The sequence below is a fragment of the Aphis gossypii genome, chromosome X (assembly GCF_020184175.1).
Source record: "Aphis gossypii isolate Hap1 chromosome X, ASM2018417v2, whole genome shotgun sequence".
Lineage (NCBI taxonomy): Eukaryota > Metazoa > Arthropoda > Insecta > Hemiptera > Aphididae > Aphis > Aphis gossypii.
Window position 1 is genome coordinate 30,132,198 of NC_065533.1, and position 21,198 is coordinate 30,153,395.

At 24.9% G+C, this 21,198-nt stretch overlaps 2 protein-coding genes across 7 annotated transcripts in view; both read right to left on the bottom strand.

Moving 5' to 3' along the window:
- Positions 1-488: 488 nt before the first annotated feature.
- Positions 489-6,976, bottom strand: LOC114126442 (dentin sialophosphoprotein-like). 3 transcript variants are annotated; one of them, XM_050205955.1, is made up of 3 exons: positions 6,483-6,976; positions 1,380-3,078; positions 489-890 (listed from the first exon to the last, which is right to left on the bottom strand). In XM_050205955.1, the coding sequence occupies exons 2-3, from the start codon at positions 3,042-3,044 to the stop codon at positions 597-599; spliced, it is 1,959 nt and encodes a 652-aa protein (XP_050061912.1). In that variant the 5' UTR covers positions 3,045-3,078; positions 6,483-6,976; the 3' UTR covers positions 489-596. The 3 variants fall into 3 exon arrangements, with proteins under 3 accessions (XP_050061912.1, XP_050061911.1, XP_050061913.1); XM_050205954.1 differs by lacking the exon at positions 6,483-6,976 and adding an exon at positions 5,587-6,326; XM_050205956.1 differs by lacking the exon at positions 6,483-6,976 and adding an exon at positions 4,632-4,720.
- A 6,174-nt stretch (positions 6,977-13,150) lies between these two features.
- LOC114126610 (serine/threonine-protein kinase Genghis Khan) overlaps positions 13,151-21,198 on the bottom strand; it is a 28,917-nt gene continuing 20,869 nt past the window's right edge. The window contains exons 25-33 of one of the 4 annotated variants that reach the window (XM_027990594.2): positions 20,780-20,960; positions 20,517-20,705; positions 20,246-20,431; positions 19,934-20,181; positions 19,780-19,864; positions 19,240-19,359; positions 18,757-18,920; positions 18,570-18,689; positions 13,151-18,191 (exon numbers count right to left, since the gene is read on the bottom strand). In XM_027990594.2, coding sequence (XP_027846395.1) covers positions 18,579-18,689; positions 18,757-18,920; positions 19,240-19,359; positions 19,780-19,864; positions 19,934-20,181; positions 20,246-20,431; positions 20,517-20,705; positions 20,780-20,960 — 1,284 coding nt within the window. In that variant the 3' untranslated portion in view covers positions 13,151-18,191; positions 18,570-18,578. Of the gene's footprint in view, positions 18,192-18,232; positions 18,690-18,756; positions 18,921-19,239; positions 19,360-19,779; positions 19,865-19,933; positions 20,182-20,245; positions 20,432-20,516; positions 20,706-20,779; positions 20,961-21,198 lie in introns of those variants that run through there. The other 3 variants (XM_027990599.2, XM_027990598.2, XM_027990600.2) reach the window with 3 other exon arrangements.

A 21,198-nucleotide genomic window follows, 5' to 3' on the forward strand; every position in this document is an offset into this window, starting at 1 on the left:
TATTCAATGCACCTAATTAATATATATTATTAGTAATAAAAGTAAATTTAACTATTTATTCATACTAAATGTTTAAATAAAAAAAAATTTAAAAATCTTATTCACATTAACCAGTATATTTTTGTTATCTGTGTTCACATTAGTAATTATTAAAAATAATTGAACATGAGAAATTAACTCATAAGAAAAAATTATATTATTTTTTTTTATTTTAAATTATGTTTTTTGGTTAATATATTAATTTTCAAAAAGATTTTTGTAACATATCATAAAACATTAATTAAAATAAGTATTTTAACTTACAAATTCAGTTTAATTAAAATATTTTTAAAATTGTATTTTACTAACTAGTAACTAATAAATAACATTTACACCACCTTCAGATTATCTATACAGAATACTGAGAAAAATATGATAAAAATTCTGTAAAATAAATAATTGAACCTTGAAAACTCTTCAATTATAAAAAAATAAATAAATAAAAAATCTTTTTGTAAAAATGTCATTATATAATTTAATATAATATTTTACTTACTATGATTTTATAAAATATTGATTTAATTTATTCAATAAAATTAACTTAATAAATTGTACTGTCAATCATCTAGATGTTCAACATTTTGCTGAATAATAGTATTTCCTTCTGCAGATGATTTTGCTTCAGCTTCAGTTTTGTTTTCTTCATCTATCGAAATCTCTTCGCTAATAATTTCTTTATTTGTTAAGTTTTCTTCATCAGTCTTATCGTAAAGTGAATTTTTGGCTTGTTCAACAAACTTGTCAATAATCTTTTGCAATTCTTTACATTTATTCATTACTGCTTTACGTCTACCAAATATATCATCATTATAATGTTGGATCAGTTCTCTTAAACCACCTTTCATACCAATCTGAAACAAGTGATTAAGTATTTTATTATATTAAATACTATTACAATTCATTTAAATTTTAATATTGTACTTAAGTTTTATAAAACCATGAATAATAGATTAACATTAAATAAATTAAAATATAATAATACAACACTGTTTTGTTTTTAAACAATAATTCATTTTAAGAAAATAATCTAAAATAATTATAAAAATTTATCATTTTTAAATAACATAAAAATAAAGTATTAATGAAAATTCCAAGTGTTGTGTGTTTAAAAAATAAGTGAAGTGATATTTATACTTATATCAAATTATTATTTCTTAAAATAGTTTATAATATTTATTATTTTGGATAGAATTTACAATTTTAAATATAAGAAGTCCAATATACACAATTTATCTTCATAGTATAATAACTATTTTAATTTAAATTTGTAGTTAAGCTTTTGAGATGTATTAATCTATTATCTATTTAAAATAACATCTATAATTATGATCATAACTTACCTCTTGAAGACAATTATTAATTGGATCAATTTCGTCTGGACAAGAGCTTTTAATTTGGATATCAAAATTCTTTTTCATTATAATGGCAATCTCTTTTATATAATGAATAATTATATCAGATAACACTTGCAAGCTTTCTTCATTCGATTCATCAAATCCAGCATGAGCTGTAAATATAACTGCACGTTTGAACATTATTTTATCCCAATCATCACGATCAATTTTATACTCCCATTCACAAATGCCTCTTGCAAATTTTAAACGTTCCTCTTTAGTAAATACTTGGGGCTCTGGTTCAGTTTGAGGAATTGGCATAAGCTGCATACATTCATTTAATACTGTTTGTTTTGCTTGTTTAGTAGTTGCATTTTCAATTTTTTGAACTAATAGATCCATATATTTGTAATGTTCATTAAGATCAATATTATACATAATTTCAGGGTTAACAATATCGGGATCTTCCTGAAAACATTCAAAATTCCCGTCATTTTCATTGTTAACATTTAATTTTGGGAATTTTGAACAATCTTGATTTGTATCAGTATTAGTTTTTGATGTTTCTATAGTTCTAAAAAAATCATTGTAAATTTTATTTATTAAATTTTCCATTTCATTGTCTTTTTTTATATTTGAATCATTTGAACCTGAAGGATCACATAAAAATGTAGAGCAAGAAGGACCAGATAAGTCAGTCGAGTATGAAGGTCCAGGTGTGTCTGTCGAATGTGAGGGACCAAGTAGCTCAGTTGAGTAGGAGGTACCAGGTATCTCAGTTGAGTATGAGGTACCAGGTATCTCAGTTGAGTATGAGGTACCAGGTAGCTCAGTTGAGTATGAGGTACCAGGTAGCTCAGTTGAGTATGAGGTACCAGGTAGCTCAGTTGAGTATGAGGTACCAGGTATCTCAGTTAAGTATGAGGTACCAGGTAGCTCAGTTGAGTATGAGGTACCAGGTAGCTTGGTTGAGTATGAAGGCCCAGGTATGTCTGTCAAATGTGAGGGACCAGGTAGGTCAGTCGAATATGAAGGACCAGGTAGGACAGGTAAAGATGTAGAGCAAGATATACCAGCAATATCAATAGCATTCCTTGTAGTGTTATTGCTTTCATTCAAGGCCAGTTCATTATTTATATTTTCATCAACAATTAACTTTTTACTCAATTCAGATTTCTCCTCTACTTGTAATTGTTCTATATTTAAGGCATTATCTGAATCAAAAATATTTTCAAATATTTTACCTAGTTCAGAATTGATGAACATTTCAACATGATTATTTTTTAGATGTAATTGTTCTTCTGTTTCTTTAACACAGGGAAATGTTTTTGAAATTGCAGAACTAGATTTTTGATTTTGCTTATTACCAACTGTTTTTTGAGATAAAATTTGTGGATTATCTGAATTATCTTCCCTGAAGTCATCACTTTCTTCAACTGTCCATGGTTCATCATCTATAGCACATATATTTCCTGCTAATAGTCTTATACAGGCAGGTAATGTTTGTTTCCCTCCTTTATCAACAGCAACACAATCATCATCATCATCATCATCATCATCATCATCATCATCATCATCATTGTCTTCATCTTCATCATTTGTATCATATCCAGAATTAGATTTCTTATTAGATCTACTTTTATTAGTTAGGCCAGTGGAATAATACTCCATTTTAGTATCACAGTATTTCTTTAAAATTAATTTTCTAAAACATAAGAATAAAAAAATATTTATTAATAGGACTTAATAAATTATCATATGTTTAATGTTTATACTGATTTTACAAACAACTTTTAAATGTGTGTGTAATATAACATGTATAGTATGGGTATATAAATAAAAAACTAGTTGTAACATTTGAAAAAAATTAAGAATCATTTATAGTTAAAGAACTTAAAGTTTCCTATGTAAGCACCAAACAATGTAATTCATTACATGGTTGATAGACAATTCTATTGTAAATAAATATTTGATAGTTACCTATAATTTTAGCGATTCATCATATACATAATTTATCTAATCTAATCAATTAAAAATCCAGATTTACAACTAACACAAAACTAATTACTTGGTGTGATATATATATTTTTTTTGTTATTTAAAAATGAATTATATATAATTCAACACAGAAAAACCCTAAAAAGATAAAGATTAATGCCATTAAAAAGCCAATTTATTCAAAAACTTAAAAATTGTAATTTTATATTAAAAGAAGAAACAAAGAATTAACTTTTTTTAAATAAAAAAAAAAAGAAAAATGAATAGTATTTAAAAAAAAATTAACAATTAAAATTGATTTTTTCATTAGAAATCAAAACAAAACAGATAAACTTGTTGCTTCTCACAAGTCTAACTGAGTAGTAAAAATAATTTTAATTTAAAAATATAATTCATTCCTTTCACTATGTTTAACTAAATTATAATATTTTTTTTTTTTATTAATACTTTTGAAAATAATATTATACTTAAAATTATTTTAACAAAATATAAATAATATTTTTCAATATTACATATCCTGTTGTTGAAGTAATACATGCGTTTAATTTTTGTAATATATTAAAAAATTGAGTCAAAGTAATATACAATATAGTGAAAGCCATACCACATGTCCAATATCATTGATTATATATTATTATTATATATGAGGGGTGGCCAGCCAGAAAAGACTCCACCCAATATATTAATAAATAACGAAGAGCCGAAATGGAAAAAAAGTTTATATTATTATATAATTATATATAACAAATAAGAAAATAATTAATAATTAAAAATTTAAAAAATACATATTTAAATATTACCTATATCAAGAACACTATTTTTTTGTAAGTTTTTCCTATAAATTGTACTTTAATAATATATTATACTTTTTTAAATACATAAATTCATATAAAAATTTTTTTATATAAAAATATTATGATAAGATACAAGCCACAATAGTCTATGATGCCAGTCGTAGTTTGACCACTCCCGTTATAATATATAATTAATGGTGATACATATTTTTTTTTAACATAATATTATATAAATATCACAAAAAAATATAGTAAATTGTGTTACATATTTTACTCTTCAACTAATAACACTAGGTATACTTAATTATTTTCCTTAAAAAATAATTTATAAGTGCATAGTTTTCAATAACATTTATAGTATCATATCTATTTTTACTAAGGACTTGAGGATATATTTTGGAGATGATGCTCAGTGTTGTGTATTTTGAATAAGGTTATTTATTATTTTTTTCAATTTAGGACTTACTTAAAAAATATATAGGAAGATTCATTTGTCAAACAATACTCATTACTTCAAAATCTATTAATTTTTTTGAAAATATTTTCATCTATATAATTTCCAGTCAAAATAATTTTTTTTATTGTTTTAGTTGTTTAAGTGTTATACTTTTTGAATGATAACATAAAATTTTTATTTCATATTCTGATTTTTTAAAATATAAAATATATTTTGTCAATAAACTATAGTTAAAGTAAAATGCAGTAAAGTAAAATAAAATAATATATATATATTTTATTTGTAATAAAATCCAGTTTAATATTTAATAAATATATCATATATGTTTACTAAATGCACAAATATACTATGTACACTAAGAATTTAACAAAAGTGTGTCTGATAGAGTAGATTTATACCTAGCCAATATTTATTAAAAGAATAGGTACCTAATATTTTTTTAATACTGCCATACATTTTACTATAATATATACTTATTAATTTAAGAACAACATTAATTTTTATTATTTAAAGAATAAAATAATATGAAATAAATTATATTCAATGACACAAATAAAAACAAAACATTTAATTACAAGAAACATGACAATTCACCTAGGAATTGTATCGACCGCAAAATGGTTGAACCGTATATCACATAGTCTGTACACTATACTACTGACATCGCCGATCAAATAATTTACAAAAATCCCAACAAGCCTTGTCAATTAAAACAATGGACAATAATATGCATACTGCACATCGCAAAGTGAATTAAAAACAAACGAACACGTAAAACAGTGTACAATAATGATAGATGTTATGACCATGGCTCCTTAGATAAATACAAGTCTAAAGAATGGAATATTGATGATACAAAGCGTATAATGACATTTATAATTACGAGTATTGTAAGTGGTCTTCACACTACAAATTGCGACAACGGATAAACAAAAATATATACATATATATTAATAATAATTACCAAGCTGATGATGGATAATCGAACAGTAGAAAACAATGTATAACGTCGTGATCACACCGGATTCAAATGTAACGTCAAGAAATATTAATCAAAACACATTTACTCACATAAAAATTAAAATTCACTACGTATTAATAACTAGTTGTTTAACTCGTAAGTGATCCATATTTCATTGCCGAAATACCGACGCCTGTGGTCCGTGGTCCGTCATCGGCTTCCTATCTAGTATCTAACTATCGTTCATTCGATTCTAGTCGTGTAAATATCGTAAGACTTTCCTATAATATTATACACGGATACGTCTATCGAATAAAGTAAATCGAACAATCGAACGGTTAGAATCGCGGTCGATGGACGCCAAAATCCAAAATGGTCGCACGGGTACCCGACCACCCGTCTTGCTTTGTCTACAACAAACATCTCGTTTCGTACATCATGTGACGTCAGCAGTCAGCTGCTTTAAAATATGACAAAATGTTGCGTACGCCCACGGGCGTTGCTCCTCTTTCAATAGATAAGAAAAAAAATGTAGAACACGTAGATAGTAATAGAAACACGAATAGGCCAGTCCTATACATGAACTAAGATTAATTTAAGTTTAAGATTAAAGATCTAAGTTTAAATTAATCTTAGTTCATGGTCCTATATCAACAATATAAGGGGCCATGGTCCGAAATGTGGACTAGAGACAGACTGCTTTTACATGATGCTCTCGCTTCAGCAACGGGTTTAATCACTATTTACATTTCACGATGATAACAAATTATAAACTATAAACGTTATATTTTGCTTAGACGTTTCTGACATGGATTATTATTATTATTAAAACCCGTGGTTTCTGTACGTAATACAATAATAATAAATAATTATGAACTTATGATTAGTAAACGACTTACCTGTAAGATCACTTGTAACTTTACACAATTAAAGTGTTAGTTCTCGAGTGGTAAATTCTCGTGGCTCATTAATATAATATTATCTATGACGGGACAATACTTCGGATCCGCTATAACTCCATGACGTCTATAAGAATTCTCTGAATATCAATTTTAAAATAACATAATTTATGATGATAATAATTATTATGATTATCACTTATTGAGCAAGTATTTTCTTACTAAATAACAAGAAAAATTAAACAATTTGTATTTAATAACTATCCAATGTGATTTTATCCCAAAATTAGGAGAATTACACACTCGAACAAAATAATATTTAGGGAGCACTAAGAGATGTCGACTATCGTATTTCGTATTAAAACACGTACGACGTAAGTAACAAAATGTTGGTAACACTCTATTTACAAAAATCTACACGACGGTAGCGAGAACTCGACATAAGATCTAAATCCAAGGCCGAGCTTTTATTACGTTTATACCGTACGCATGATAATACATATTATGATAAGCAAATTAAACGCTGTTAACCGCCCAATTCTGATGAATATTTTATTAAAATAATTTTTAACATCCATATAGGTATTATTAATTAGGTACTTGTATTATTTAAACATAGTATAAATAATATATTATTAAAAATAAAGTTAAGTGTATCATAAATGTTTGTACCGTGCCACTGTGATTCTTAAACATAAAATCTGAGTAAAACTATTACATTAATGATATCTAAAACATCCCGGTATGCCCGAGTTTGAAGGTAATAGCGATATAAAATATTATGTAGATTACATTTGAATTTATGTTACACGTTTATGCTTTTAAATTAACCCACGATCGATCACTTTAAATTTCTCAACAAAACGAATTCACTTAATCGCTATTTTTTCGACGGATATCCACTACATTATTCTCTTTTGTAAAATGTCTGTACCTCTTAGTGTTTTTGGTCAAATATTGCGTACTTTCCTATTATACGAGACCACCTTGTTTTTTGACAACATAACAATACTGTTATCCAAGACTAGGTACCAAAATGATACTTTCCTCTTATACGAAACTACGGTAATTTTCGCGACTTCCACCCAAGACTACCTCCGTTGCCGTCACTACTCACTACCATAATAAAATTAGCTGAACGATATCCATGTGCTGCAGTTTTAACATCGTAAATACATCGTATAAATATATAATTATGAGTTTATTTATTGATATTTATTAATCTAATAATTTGACAATATATAAATAAAATATTTTAAAAAAACTTTTAAAACTAAAAAATGGAATAATAATAAATATAGTGTTGGAATCAAGTGAGTGACGCTCTGCTGTATATTTGGTCGCTATGTATTAAATTTGAATCCAATGATAGGTAACATTGTATACGAAAAACGGTTCTGAACGAAGATTTTGTCAGCCTAGGATATATTTTTCAGTGGGTGGTAAAAAACGTAATTTATATTTAATAACCTGAATAGTGAATACCCCAAAATTAAAGCATGTAAGTACAGAAAATGCTAATTTAAACAACTGATGTATGTTTCAAGTTTCTACGACTAATCATTTTTCACTATAACAAAACTCTAAAATTATTTGGTAGTAAATTGTTAATTTACGAGTGAATTTTGGATTTCGTAAAAATTTAGGTAAACTAAGGATATTTTTTTTTAATTGGCCAACTTTCTCGATTATTTTAAAGTAATTGTAAGCCAACGAAAATTCTAGTATTAAATTTTTAACTCTTAGCTACCTACCTGTACAAAATTTTTTATAATAATGATATATATTTATTATTTTATTTGTGGGATTACCATTTTTACCTGTGGCGTGCGCCTTAAAAAATATATTACAAATGATTGCTGAGTATTTAAATCTTTTCTTTATTTGTATTTTTATAAAAATATATAATTCAAATGTGGCTATCCCCACAACAGCAACAGATAACAAAAAAAAAAAAAAAATTAAGAGAACGTCGCGCCCGCATGTACGACGTACATACTACATATAGGTTGATATTATGTAAATACAAATAAGATAGCCTGTGATAATAGGAAAGTGTACAAATTTTGGAAGTCTTAGTAACAGTAATGTAATTTTTCACAAAACAAGCACGGTAGTCGCAATAACGGAGGTAGTCTCGTATAACAGAAATGTACCAAAAATTACATTCATTCTATCCGATGTCGGCGATCGCTTGTTTTGGGCGTAGAGTAACTTGAAATCTTGAATACTTATTGAATACTTAAAAAAAATAAAAATTGTTTTTATATCCAGCGATACTCAAACTGTGCTTCGCGAGACTAATCTAGGAGCTCCGCGGGTAGGTAGGTACATCTCTGAATTAAGTACAGATATTATTATTTGTTAAATTGTAACAGGTTACATTTATATTGTATAAAGTTTGTATATTAGCAATTTACTGATCCATAATTTTTTATTAGTTGTAAAATTCGTATTTCAAGTTTTTGGGGCTCAGTAAATTTTTTTTAGCATTTATAAGAGCTCTACGAAAAAAAGTTTTAGAACTGCTGCACTAAGTCAAGTAAAGTAAAATAAAATATAGCGGCGTCACTTCACAAAATTGAGTACCTATATAAAATGTATAGTTAGTAGGTATTGAAATTTTAAATTATGTTCATTTAAACCTTGTAAACTTCATATCTAACTAAAAGTCAATATCTTTAGAAAAAATTAAATTGGAAAAATTGGAATTTTTTTTTTTAGTGATGCTGTTAATTAATTATCAGTGATAATTTGATTTAAAAGAACACAAGCTCCTGATACTGTTTCTTCATTATACAGCTAGAATTGTTTGAAATATTTTGCAAAACTATATAAATATAATATCTATTATGTATTTACAGAGTGCTGAAACCGCACGCTTTTTTTATGAACATTGAACACCGTGTTTCACAGTGCGCTTTCAACGTCATTAAAGTTGTTAATTTATCCCACCTAGCCATGGAACTAGAAAAAAACGTGAAAATTCTTTTAACTGTTCCAAAAAATGTTATCATACTCATACATGGAGACGTTTGTCGTTTGTGGTACCTAATCATTATTATAGCCGTTCGTCATTCGTGCCGATATAAATATACATTTCATACACCCAAAAATAAATTATGTATATCAATATATAATATAAATGTATAAGTAGTAAACACTAATAAATAAACATTATCAAGGGCCAAGCGCAATCCAGTATGTAATGTTTATGGATTACACATTTACGCTTGATTTTAATAAAATTTTAAATAATTTATGAGAAAAAAAGTTACAAAAAAAAACCAATTTTTATTTAACTCAAATTCGTCCCTTTCTTTACTGCGCCCTTGGCAAGCACTCATGTCACCAACCTCTAGTTACGGCACTGATTATAACTATTAAATTTAGACTAAAAACGGTAAATTTACCTAATTCTACAATTTGTTTATTGATATTTTTATGTTAAATAATTTATTTAGTCGTAACTCCAAAAATAATAATCCAAACTCCGGAGACTTGACATTTTAACACTTATCAAGAAAATGTCTTAGAAAATACAAATATTCAACACTAAAAATAGTTTTTGAAGCTAATATTTTTAAAACTTGGAACATAGATACTTATTTAACTATGTAGTGAATCGTTTTAAAAAAGGAAATATATTTTTGAATTTTATTGAATTTTAAATGAATGGTTCAAATTTTGAATTAAATTGAACTTGAAAGGATGTTTATTTCAGTTCAAAAGTGGTTCTATAGAAAACATTTCTAATTAAAATTTAGAAATTTTAGTACACTTACCTATAGTTTAAAACCACATTTTTTGATTAATTTTAATACAAATTGCATCACCATTTTAGGTAAACCGTATTTTAAGAAATGTTATGAATTATGATCTAGTTACATGAAATATTTTATTTACCCAAGTTCAGTCTGTTTCGTTTATCTAACAAAAAGTTTTATAAAAATTTCAATACAGTAATGGGAAAATAGAAGGGTGTATTACCAGGAACTAAAATATCCCTCCCCCAAACATGTCCACAATAAGCATAATCCAGTGTATATATTCTGATTGGGATATTAAAAATGTAAACTGCTGTATATGTTGTGTCATTCAAAAAAGTTCTTTCTAAAGTTTGTGAGATGAAAATTGAATGAGTTATTAACAAAACTAAACTGTTAGTCATAAAGACTATTTTTTTTAGAAAGGGGCAATGTTAGGATTTGTTATATAATAAATAGTAATTTATCTGTAAACATTCAATTTAAAAAATATTTTTGAAAAGCCACGGGGGGGGGGGGGGGCAAATGCTTATAACCTAACCTTCCGGGCGCCTATGCTGTTAGTCTGTATTTGCACTATTATCTGAGCGCACGGTAGTGCGCCAGGCCAAGTTCCAGCAATGACAGTGTATCTTTACACGAACAAATTCGCTCAGTTTTTCTAACCCAAATACATGTATATCTGCTTCCTCTTAAGATAAATTTTTGAAATTTAAAACACAAATTAATCTTAAGTAGCTTAAGACGTTGTAAGAATATGAGCCCTTAATATTGTGTCATTCCAAAATGGGAGGATGTCAAAATTTGTAATATTGTTACTGACTGACTCACTCACTAATCATCAAAATTATAAGACACTTCCCGTATAGATAGAAACGTGAAATTTGATACAAAGGTAGGTTTTACAGTGTAACTAAAGGGAAAAATCTAAAAATTGAAATTTTTTCAAAATCAATGCCGCTTAAGAGAGTGTTTTTCTAAACGTGTGAAGTGGCGCGCTTGGCAAGCATAAATGTTTTTTTTCAAATAGCGTTACAATATCAATATGGTAATAAGAAATTGTTTGTAGTTGACTTAAATATATATTTATATAACATTATAATGTTAAATTTATATTATATAAATACAAAATATAATATAATTATTTAAGTACAGAATATTATGTTAATAATATTCGTCGGTTTATGGACGAAAATTTTACGTGATAACGTCATAAGAAAACATAGATGAAAAATTGTAGATACTTTTATGAATTGAATGGAACTATTATCACTGCATTATCATTATTTTGTAAAATACAAAGAAGGAGTTACCGAAATAGCCACGACCGTATTTTAATCGCAAAAAAACACTTCGTCCACGATGCTGAAGCCCGCAAAAATAAATGATAACTCCAACAAAAACCAAACGGTGAAAAAAGGCCAACACTCCTCTTTTATTTGTATTGTTTAACACTTGGCCATTTTCTGAATGAAACATCATTATTGAATGTACTAACTTATGAATGAAACATAAAACATCATTATTGAATGTACTCACTTATGACTTACGTGGGCAATGGGGAGAAGAAAACTCAGAAAAAAGATAAAAGTTTAGATTTCTTCTCAAAAAAGACAGCAAATTATAGAAGTGGTATCTACATTGCGGATAGTCTAGTTTATGCCCCATTTAGAAACTGGAAAAATTTTAAACAATACAAATAAAGGAGGAGTGTTGTTCTTTAATGTAGGAGTGCAGTGAACTAGTGAAGTTATGAATTGAAGAATAGCAAACTTGGCCACAATGTAGATTTCGCTACTTTGATTGGCTAACTTTTTTGGGAGGGAATAGTATAGAACTTAGCCTTTTTTCACCATTTTGTTTTTGTTAGAGATTATATTATAAGAAAAGGTAATAATTATTTAAAATATCTAAAAAGGATATATTACGAATAAAGTAATGTTATATAATGGTTAAATGATACTCTGAAATTAATAGCAATAATTTCAATTATGTGAGATGAAAATTGGATGAGCAGTTAACAAAACTAAATTGCTGGATTGTATTTTCAGTATTTGTATTATATAAATATGGTATTTATTAAAAAAAATACTTAAAATGGACATATTATGTACAAAGTTATATTTTACTATGGTTAAATTATATTTTGTTACTAAAGGAAACAATTTCAATGGTATGAGATGAAAATTGAATGACTTATTAACAATAATATATTGTTGGTTTGTATTTTTATTGTTATTATTATATAAAAAAAAGGTTAATTTTTTAAAAAATGGTCATATTTTGTACAAAATAATATTTTTCTATAGTTCAATAATACTGAAAAATGAATGGAAACAATTTCAAATGTGTGAAATAAATATTGAATGAATAGTTAACAAAACTAAATTGTTGGTTTGTATTTTCACTGTTTTTATTATGTAAAATATGGTATTTATTTTTTTAAATATCTAAAATCATTATATTATGTATAAAATAATATTTCACTATAGTTAAATGATACTGAAAAATGGAAATTATTTCAATTGTTTTGAGATGAAAATTGAAACTAAAAATAAAAACTTTTTCTGATATTATATACATTATAAATGTTTGTGTTTTTGATCTAATATCTGTTTTTATGGTCAACTGCTTAATGTGCAAGGCAAAAAAGGGCTAGTCTCAACGTCTCCACATTAAGCATAATCCAATGTATATATTAATATATAATATATTATATTCTCTTTGGGAAATTAAAAATGTAAACTGTCGTATAGGTAGCGTCATTCAAAAAAGTTCTAAACTAATTCACACATTCTTATATTTATTTTTTCTAATGATATCAATATGTATTCTCAGGAGACAATCTCATCAGTTATCTCTATAAAATGTTTATACCATAAAAAAATTGATTCACTAAAATAAAAAAATGTAGTTGTATTATATATTTATTAAAATAAATTATTATAACTTATGACAACTATTACAAAATAAATGGATCATTTTTCCACGTCTAAATTGTATTGGTATAAGTACACTTGGTTTATAAGCAAATAATAAATAAAAATAAAAATATAATTTACTCATTTATTATTACAGCTTATTTTCATATACTATTTTTAGCAGTAATTTTTACTGGTGCTATGAATTGGTTTAACACCCTCCTAATTACACTAATTAGTACTTATAAGTTTATAGAATTCACACAATAATAATCACAAAATTGAAGGCTTTTATCAAAAGTTAAATCAATAGATTTTATTTAGTAGTGTATAAATGAATCAGTTATAGATTAGTTACCTATTGTTAAAATTCTATGAACTTTCGACAAAAAAGTAAACAAAATGTTTTAGTATGTTTTATTCATAATATATTTTATATTCACAAATATAATTAATATTAGGATATTTCTAGTAATAAAACATTTTATTAAAATAATTGATCTAAGACTAAATTATTAACGAGCATATAATAGTATCAATGTATAAACTAATTAATTTCAATATTAGTAATACTAATTTAATGATATAAAATACTTGATTTATTAAAATCATATATTAATAACAATTGTTAAATCATAAACCCAAACCACGACAAAATCTTAGGTAATATTATTTTGTACAGTAATTTAAATGGTTTTTAAGACTAGAATTGTGAAAAAGTAGAAATTGAAAACTTCTAAACAAATGTCAATTCATCAAATCGAGTTACACTTATAAAATATGTATAAATAAAATATGCAAATAAATTGCACAATAATAATTAATACGAAAATGTTATTGTCAATGTGTTAGTTTTCAATTAGAATAAATCCAACTTAAGATTAAAATATAAATAAATTTAATTATATGTATATAAATTATCTGCAAACATTTGAGTATGGATAGTTAAATACTATTTTAATACAAAACTGATTTATCAATGTTATTACTATTAATGTCTACAAATATTGTATAAGAAATTTTATTTACTTCTATATTTTGATTAAGCTTATCTAAAAAATTTTTGTGTGTAAAGGGCACATAGTAAATTCTATCACAAAATGTATCTGTATCAGTTATAAAAACCATATTATAATGATGTACACTGTACATGTTTTATACAATGTACTTTAGCATCAGATATTAACACTTATGGTTTTCTTTATTCTAATTTCATTTATTTATTATTTTTTATTGTTTTACAATTTTTTATTTTTATTTTAAAGATGATTCAGTAAATTATTATAGTTAAATTAAACTTAAAGTTAAGTTTTAGATTGAAAAAGAAAATTTGTAACAACAATACAAAAATAAACAGAATAAAATATGATATCAGAACATAATTACTATATAAGGTTTAACAATCAAAATTAAGCATATTATATATTTAATTATTCTATTCGTGAGCTCTATAAAATTCAATAATATAGATAGTAACTGAAGTTCATGAATGAAAAAGTTCATAATTGCTAATAAGCTACAGTAGAACATTGATAATTTGGATGAATTTAGACAAGTGTTATCTAAATTACTGGAGGGTTTTCAAAGGTACTAAATTTTTAAGAAATTTTAGCCAATCAATTTAATTTATCAATTTTTATAGCAAATGAAAAAAAAACAATTTATTTTTATAATAAGATGTGATAGAGGTTTTCTCTTAAAGGGCCTAGTTCATTTGATTTTTTTTCTTATAAAGTGAAAAAATTGTTTTTTTTTTTTTTTTTAATAGTACTCTTAACATTCTTTTAAAAAGTTGTATCATATTTTTACAATAGACATGGGGCAGCATGGGGATGTAGGAATACAATTAATGAAATTACTGTGTATACATTTATTATGTAGTTATACATTTCCTGGAATTAAGAAAAATTATTAGGTACTCATACAGTATGCTAGGTAACGTAAAATGCTATCTACCAAAAACCTATATGAGTATATTATACTACCTATGGTAGTTATTTTTATTTCATTTAATTTTATTGTGGGAATTACATTTGAGCTATTAAGATAAATAATACATAACAGTTTTCCAAAATTATAATAAAATAGCCATCATAATAACTGGTAAAAAATTGTAGTAGTCCATTAATATGCAACATGTTTTATTAGAAGTTTTCTGAGAAAAGTAACTTATAGCACACAACAATATTATAAAATAATTGACAATGATGATCATCACTCATCAGCGTTACATAAAGTAAGTTTTAGTTAGATAAATTTCAATTAATTAAATACAATTAGGTTTTTGGTAGGTTAGGTAGGTAACCTACTACACTTGTTATGTAGCGGTAAGTAGCTTACAGCATGAGTACCAATTATTATAAATGATTAAATGTGTCACCCAATAATCAGTTATACTGTAAATTAATTTTTAAAAAAAATGTATAGCTTAATAAATAGTATTTGTTAACTTCAATTTTAAAATGGTGTTACACAGTTTCAAAAATATTTTTTTCCAATTAGATAATTAGTTTTTCTTAACAATGTAGTTAATAAATAACCCTGTACACAAAATATGATCAAATTAAGTGTCTTTCTGAATATGTATTAATACATAAAATGATTTAATAAGTATTAATTTAGCATAAGAACAAAACCACATTAAACTATAACTTATTAATCTTACTTGATAAACATATAATGTATAATAAAATATTAATCAGCATAATATGATAAGTTAAACAAAAAAAACTTTGTAAAATTATCAATTTTAAGTATATAGTAAAGAATGTTCAACAAATGCATAAAAAAAATAATGCTACTAAAAAAAAAATCAGAAAGACACTAATAAACTGATCATTCAAATTATAATTAGTTTAATTAAAAATAAAAATTTATCAAGTAATTTGTACAAAAAAAACAAATTCGTTTGTTCATTCACTGGATTTTACACGTAGATAATAACTAAAATAAATGAGCAAAATGACGATTTTTACAACAAATGACAATTATTGTAATGACAAGTGTTCAAAGTTCATAAGTTTAAAGGGGTTAAACATTTCTAATAATATAGTTCCATAAATTATTTATTTTTGAATATAATTATTTTCAATGTGATATCTATATGTTTCCATCTAACACACATACAACAAAATAAATTTGAGTTTAGCTGTTTACATTTTGTGTTCATAGTTAATATTATAATAAATTAATCTATTAACAAATTTAAACATAATAATTTTATCTGTTCACTTCTAGGATATTTTAATATTTTAATTTTGAAGCAAATTTATTAGCATGTAAAATAATACAATTGAAAAATTCTTTTACTCTTTAAATTTTTTTAAAAAAAATTTCCATTAAGAGAAACACATATAATGCTCTTGCTTTTAAATTGGTTAATAATGTTGGTAATATTTATTGTCATATTAAAACTAAGAACATCAAATTAATTCAGCTGGCCACTAATTTATTATATTATATGTTTGTAAGACTAAGACAAGTTACAGATATCACATTAATGAAATAACTAAAATATAATGTGTTCAAATTAGAAATAATTCACATGTAATACAATTATACAAATAAAAATTCAATTAGAAGCCAAACATTCTATTGAAAATTTTAAATTACTCAAAATTATGTCATATTATTACTGTAGACTATCTGATTATTTCACAATTAATTGATTCATTGTTACAAAAAAAAAAAACCACAAAATCAATTCCAAGATAATCTACATAGATAACAAAGACTTAATATAATTTTTTCATAGTTTAAATATATCTTAAATTAGTACTACCCTATAACTTTTTTTATTATTTAGAAAAAATCTTTTAATTTTTAATAGTTTAGTATTAGTAGTGAATTAAATCTTTTTTTATTCATGTTGATTTATGAAATATCATAGTAAATTATTCTTTGAACACTTATCATTTAAATATTTAAATTGTAAGTAATCATAATTACTAATTAATTATAAGCATACTACAAGTCATTAATATTAACTAATTGGTTAGATTTAAAAAGAGTATCCCATACAGCATTAAGAAAATTACAATACTTTATAAAAATTGTTAATTTTAATATCTGACTGGGATTTTGATAATAGAGTTAAATGTATGTATAAATGACACATTGATGGAAATATTATTTAAAATATTGATCAAGTTATCATTATTGTTACTGTGATAGAATGAAACTTAAATTTTAAATGTATCAAATAACAATTGGACTCATTGAAACAAAAAAAGCAAGTGCTAAATTTTAGATCAGTTGCTTTACACTAAAGAACAATTTGCTTAGTTTCAGTTAATCATGAAATGTAAATATTCCATATTAAATAAAAAAATATATTTATATATTGTTGACTAACCTAACCATCTTTTTGGAAACCGTGTTAATTTTGAAATTATTTAGAATGTGATTACAAACTCAATAAATTACTCATAGAACTCAAGCAACTCTTTTAAAATGAAGTCAACAAGAATAAATTTAAAATTGTATATCAATCTAGCAGCTTTACTTAAGGTTAAACATCAAATTATTAATAAAAATGAACATTATTTAATAAAAGAAGACATTTATGAACCATTTGAAAAAAATCAATAAAATCTTTATTGCTACAGTAATATTGGTTTTATACAGAGGGAGTAGTCAACAAAATGGCTACGTCCATCAATGTGTTAATGATGAATATTAACAGAATGAAAGAAATAACAGTTTAAAAAAGATTAGAAACTAGAAAATGCAAGACTAGAATTAAAATGAGCATTTCAAATTAAAACAAAATAAAAATAAATGCAAAATCAATGAAATAGAATTTTATGACCAGAATCGTTTAATATTAGAACATAGTGAAATGTTGTATGCTTATTCTTATAGAATCTAGATTGGGCTCTCATTAATTTCTAAAAATATTTAAGAACTATAATTATTAATGCTAAGTGAAATTGACCATTTTTCATTCATGTTCAAAATTATTTTGTAAATTTATAACTTGATATTATTGTCTTTTTGAAACATGTTTGTTGTATAATGGCCTATAATAAAAAAATCATTACTTTTTTAAATATAAATACTTGAACTTAATACATTAAATAAAAAATTGGGTTTAAATTTTTTTTTATAATTAATTTATTAAATTCACAAAATTCTAACTAAAAAAAGAAATAGAAAGAAAAAAGAGATCCTTAAATGTTACTTCATCATTAGTTTTCACAAGTTAATATTTTCAAAAAATTGATCGCACAATAATTATTAGTGTTTTCATGTATCCATCGATAATTTTAATAAAAAAAAAAAATATATATATATTTATATATATTTATGTGTTAGTAAACAAAAGTATTATTAAATAACACATTATACCTAAAGTAATAGTTAAACCTATCATATTGATAAAAAAACATGTATTTTACATTTAACTATTAACTATCGTAACTAGATGATCCATGCTCACGATTTGGACTTGGAGGAGTGCTTGTATTACTACTATTGTTTGAAGCTACAGAATGCCTTGAGCTACCAATCTGATGATCCTATTAACAATATTAGTAATAATAACTTAAGTATTTTAAATAATGTATGATTATCATGACCACTTACTTTATATTCATTTAAAGATGAAATGCTGCGATTTAATGAATGAGACATATTAGGGGGTAGATCTGTATCTGAGTGATGATGTGAATAATTAGAACCAAAAGATTCAGGTGTTCTCGGTGGGAGTATTGTTTTCTTTTTTATGTAAGATCTTTTAGCAGTAGATCCTAAAATAAATAAAACAAAAGATAAAACCAAATATTTTTTTAAACAGTTAGTATTTTTATTTTACACGTGCATTAAAATAAAACATTTTAGCTTAATTTTTTTTAAAACCGTTATTAATAAGGAGAAAACACTTAACACAAATAACATAAAAAGGAAAATTAAGAATTATAATTATGTTGTTATTTATGTTATGTATATTATGACATAAATTATTAAAAACATTTTTTATTGGATAATATTACTTTTAATGTATGCTACACATACTATTTAATATTACAATAGACCATACAACTACATAGTAAATCATGCCAAGCTTACCAACAATTGGATGATAAATAGTTTTATTAATATCTGATCGTAATATTAAATTTTTACTTTCTTCAGGTGACTGACGAGTCATGTCAATCACATATTTTGCTCTTGCCATTTTGAACTTGTCTAAATTATAATATTTTAATTGTAATAAATACAATTGTATTATTTATTAAATTCCATTTAATATTTTATTGACAGTTAAAATGCATAATTGACTTTAATTTTTTTTATTTGAACGGGTAAGTTTGTTTATTTTGGTTTCAATATTTAAAATTTTTATGCATATCAAACATAATATTATAAACCCCATCACTTTGAATTTTTTTGTTGATAAATTGTGAAATAAAATGTATTCTAATAGTATTACTCTAATAAACCTGATCAACATGTTTTAATTCAAAGGTATAATTATTTCAACATTCTGTACTTTTTTTTATAGTAAATAAAATTATAAAAATCGTTCAAAATTTATTAATTAGTAATATTTACCTACATTAATATTAATATTTTAATTATTACTCATTAAAATAAAAATAAAATTACCACTCAATGTGGAATGTTGCTGTGATGGACTTCGTGATATTTGAAATGAATGCTTACTAGTTGTAGATGTAAATGGTTGAAGAGGCTATAAATAAATTTTAGTTATTTTCTATGCCATTGAAATTATGATTTATAAATATTATAAAGCTATTACTTTAGTTGGAGGCATTGAGTCTGCAGTTTCAACAGTAGTAGGTAAATCAAGCAATCTTTGAATTTGTATACCATCACCTGGTCCCATATGACTGATATGGTTAAAATTAGTTGGAGCTGATATTATTTTGGACCTTCGATCAGGTCCTCGAATTGCTTTTTGTCCTTCACGCATTGAAAACCGTCTTCTAGTACGTGGGATAGACATACTACCAGTTAAATCTCTCCATCTGATGTTGATTAGTTCTCCTATAAAAAATAACATTCAATCTTATAAATTAAAAAAACTTTTTATTATATTTTTTTATCATACTTTGGTGTACATTGGACAAATATATTATACATGGTAAGTCATCAATATAACATACTGTTAATGAACCAGTATTATTAATAGGATGGGAATTTCTTAAGTTCAAAGTTTGAATCCAATCACCACTATCAGCATTAAATATATTTATATGGGTTTCACTATATATCAATAAATGACCATCACAATAACCTAAGGAAATTCAAAAAATAAGTTAAGTTTAAAATATATTTTATAAATTAAATAAACTATAAGCTATAAAAAAGATATAGCTTACTAGCATCAATAAGATCACTAGGATACATGATTTCTCTGTCTCTTGATTTCCGACCTTGAGAATCTACAAAAATACCTAATGATTGAAAGATGAGTAAAAATTCTCCTCTAGGAAGTTCAATTGCTTTGATTGCATCCATTGCAGAGTATGATAAGAAACCCATCATGTGATTATCAGGGTGTACCAAAGCTGTAAAAATAAAGGGTGTATCAAATAATATTATAAATACATAACATTTTACTTAAAAAAAATAATAATATTACAGATTGGATGATGATCTCCAGTTATATGATATACACTGAAACCAGAATGGTAGCCGACACATAACCTTCCATCAGTAAATACAGTTAAACTTTGTGCTTGAGATGGTAGCATTATTTCTCTAAGTCGCCTATGCCGTAATTTAGTTCTAGTTACCTCATAAATAATCACCTGAGAAGTATTCTACAATGTAAATTAATAGATTTTAATTTAAATTAATAAAAGTTAAGACAATTTCATACTCAGATATTTTGACTCAGTCTTACTTCATCATTTTACTGTTATTTTTAATAATAGAGTGAATAAACCTATTATTAAATTTATACGTAAAAATATTATCTAAAGCACCTTGTAGGTTTTTTTAAAAATATTTCTATTTAGTTATGAAAATTTAAAAATTGTAAGAAAAAGCTTTTATGGT

Coding starts and splice junctions, on each gene's coding strand:
- LOC114126442 (XM_050205955.1), bottom strand. CDS start 3,044: ATGGAGTATTATTCCACTGGCCTAACTAATAAAAGTAGATCTAATAAG. Junction 891..1,379: donor TTAATAATTGTCTTCAAGAG/GTAAGTTATGAT, acceptor CACTTGTTTCAG/ATTGGTATGAAAGGTGGTTT.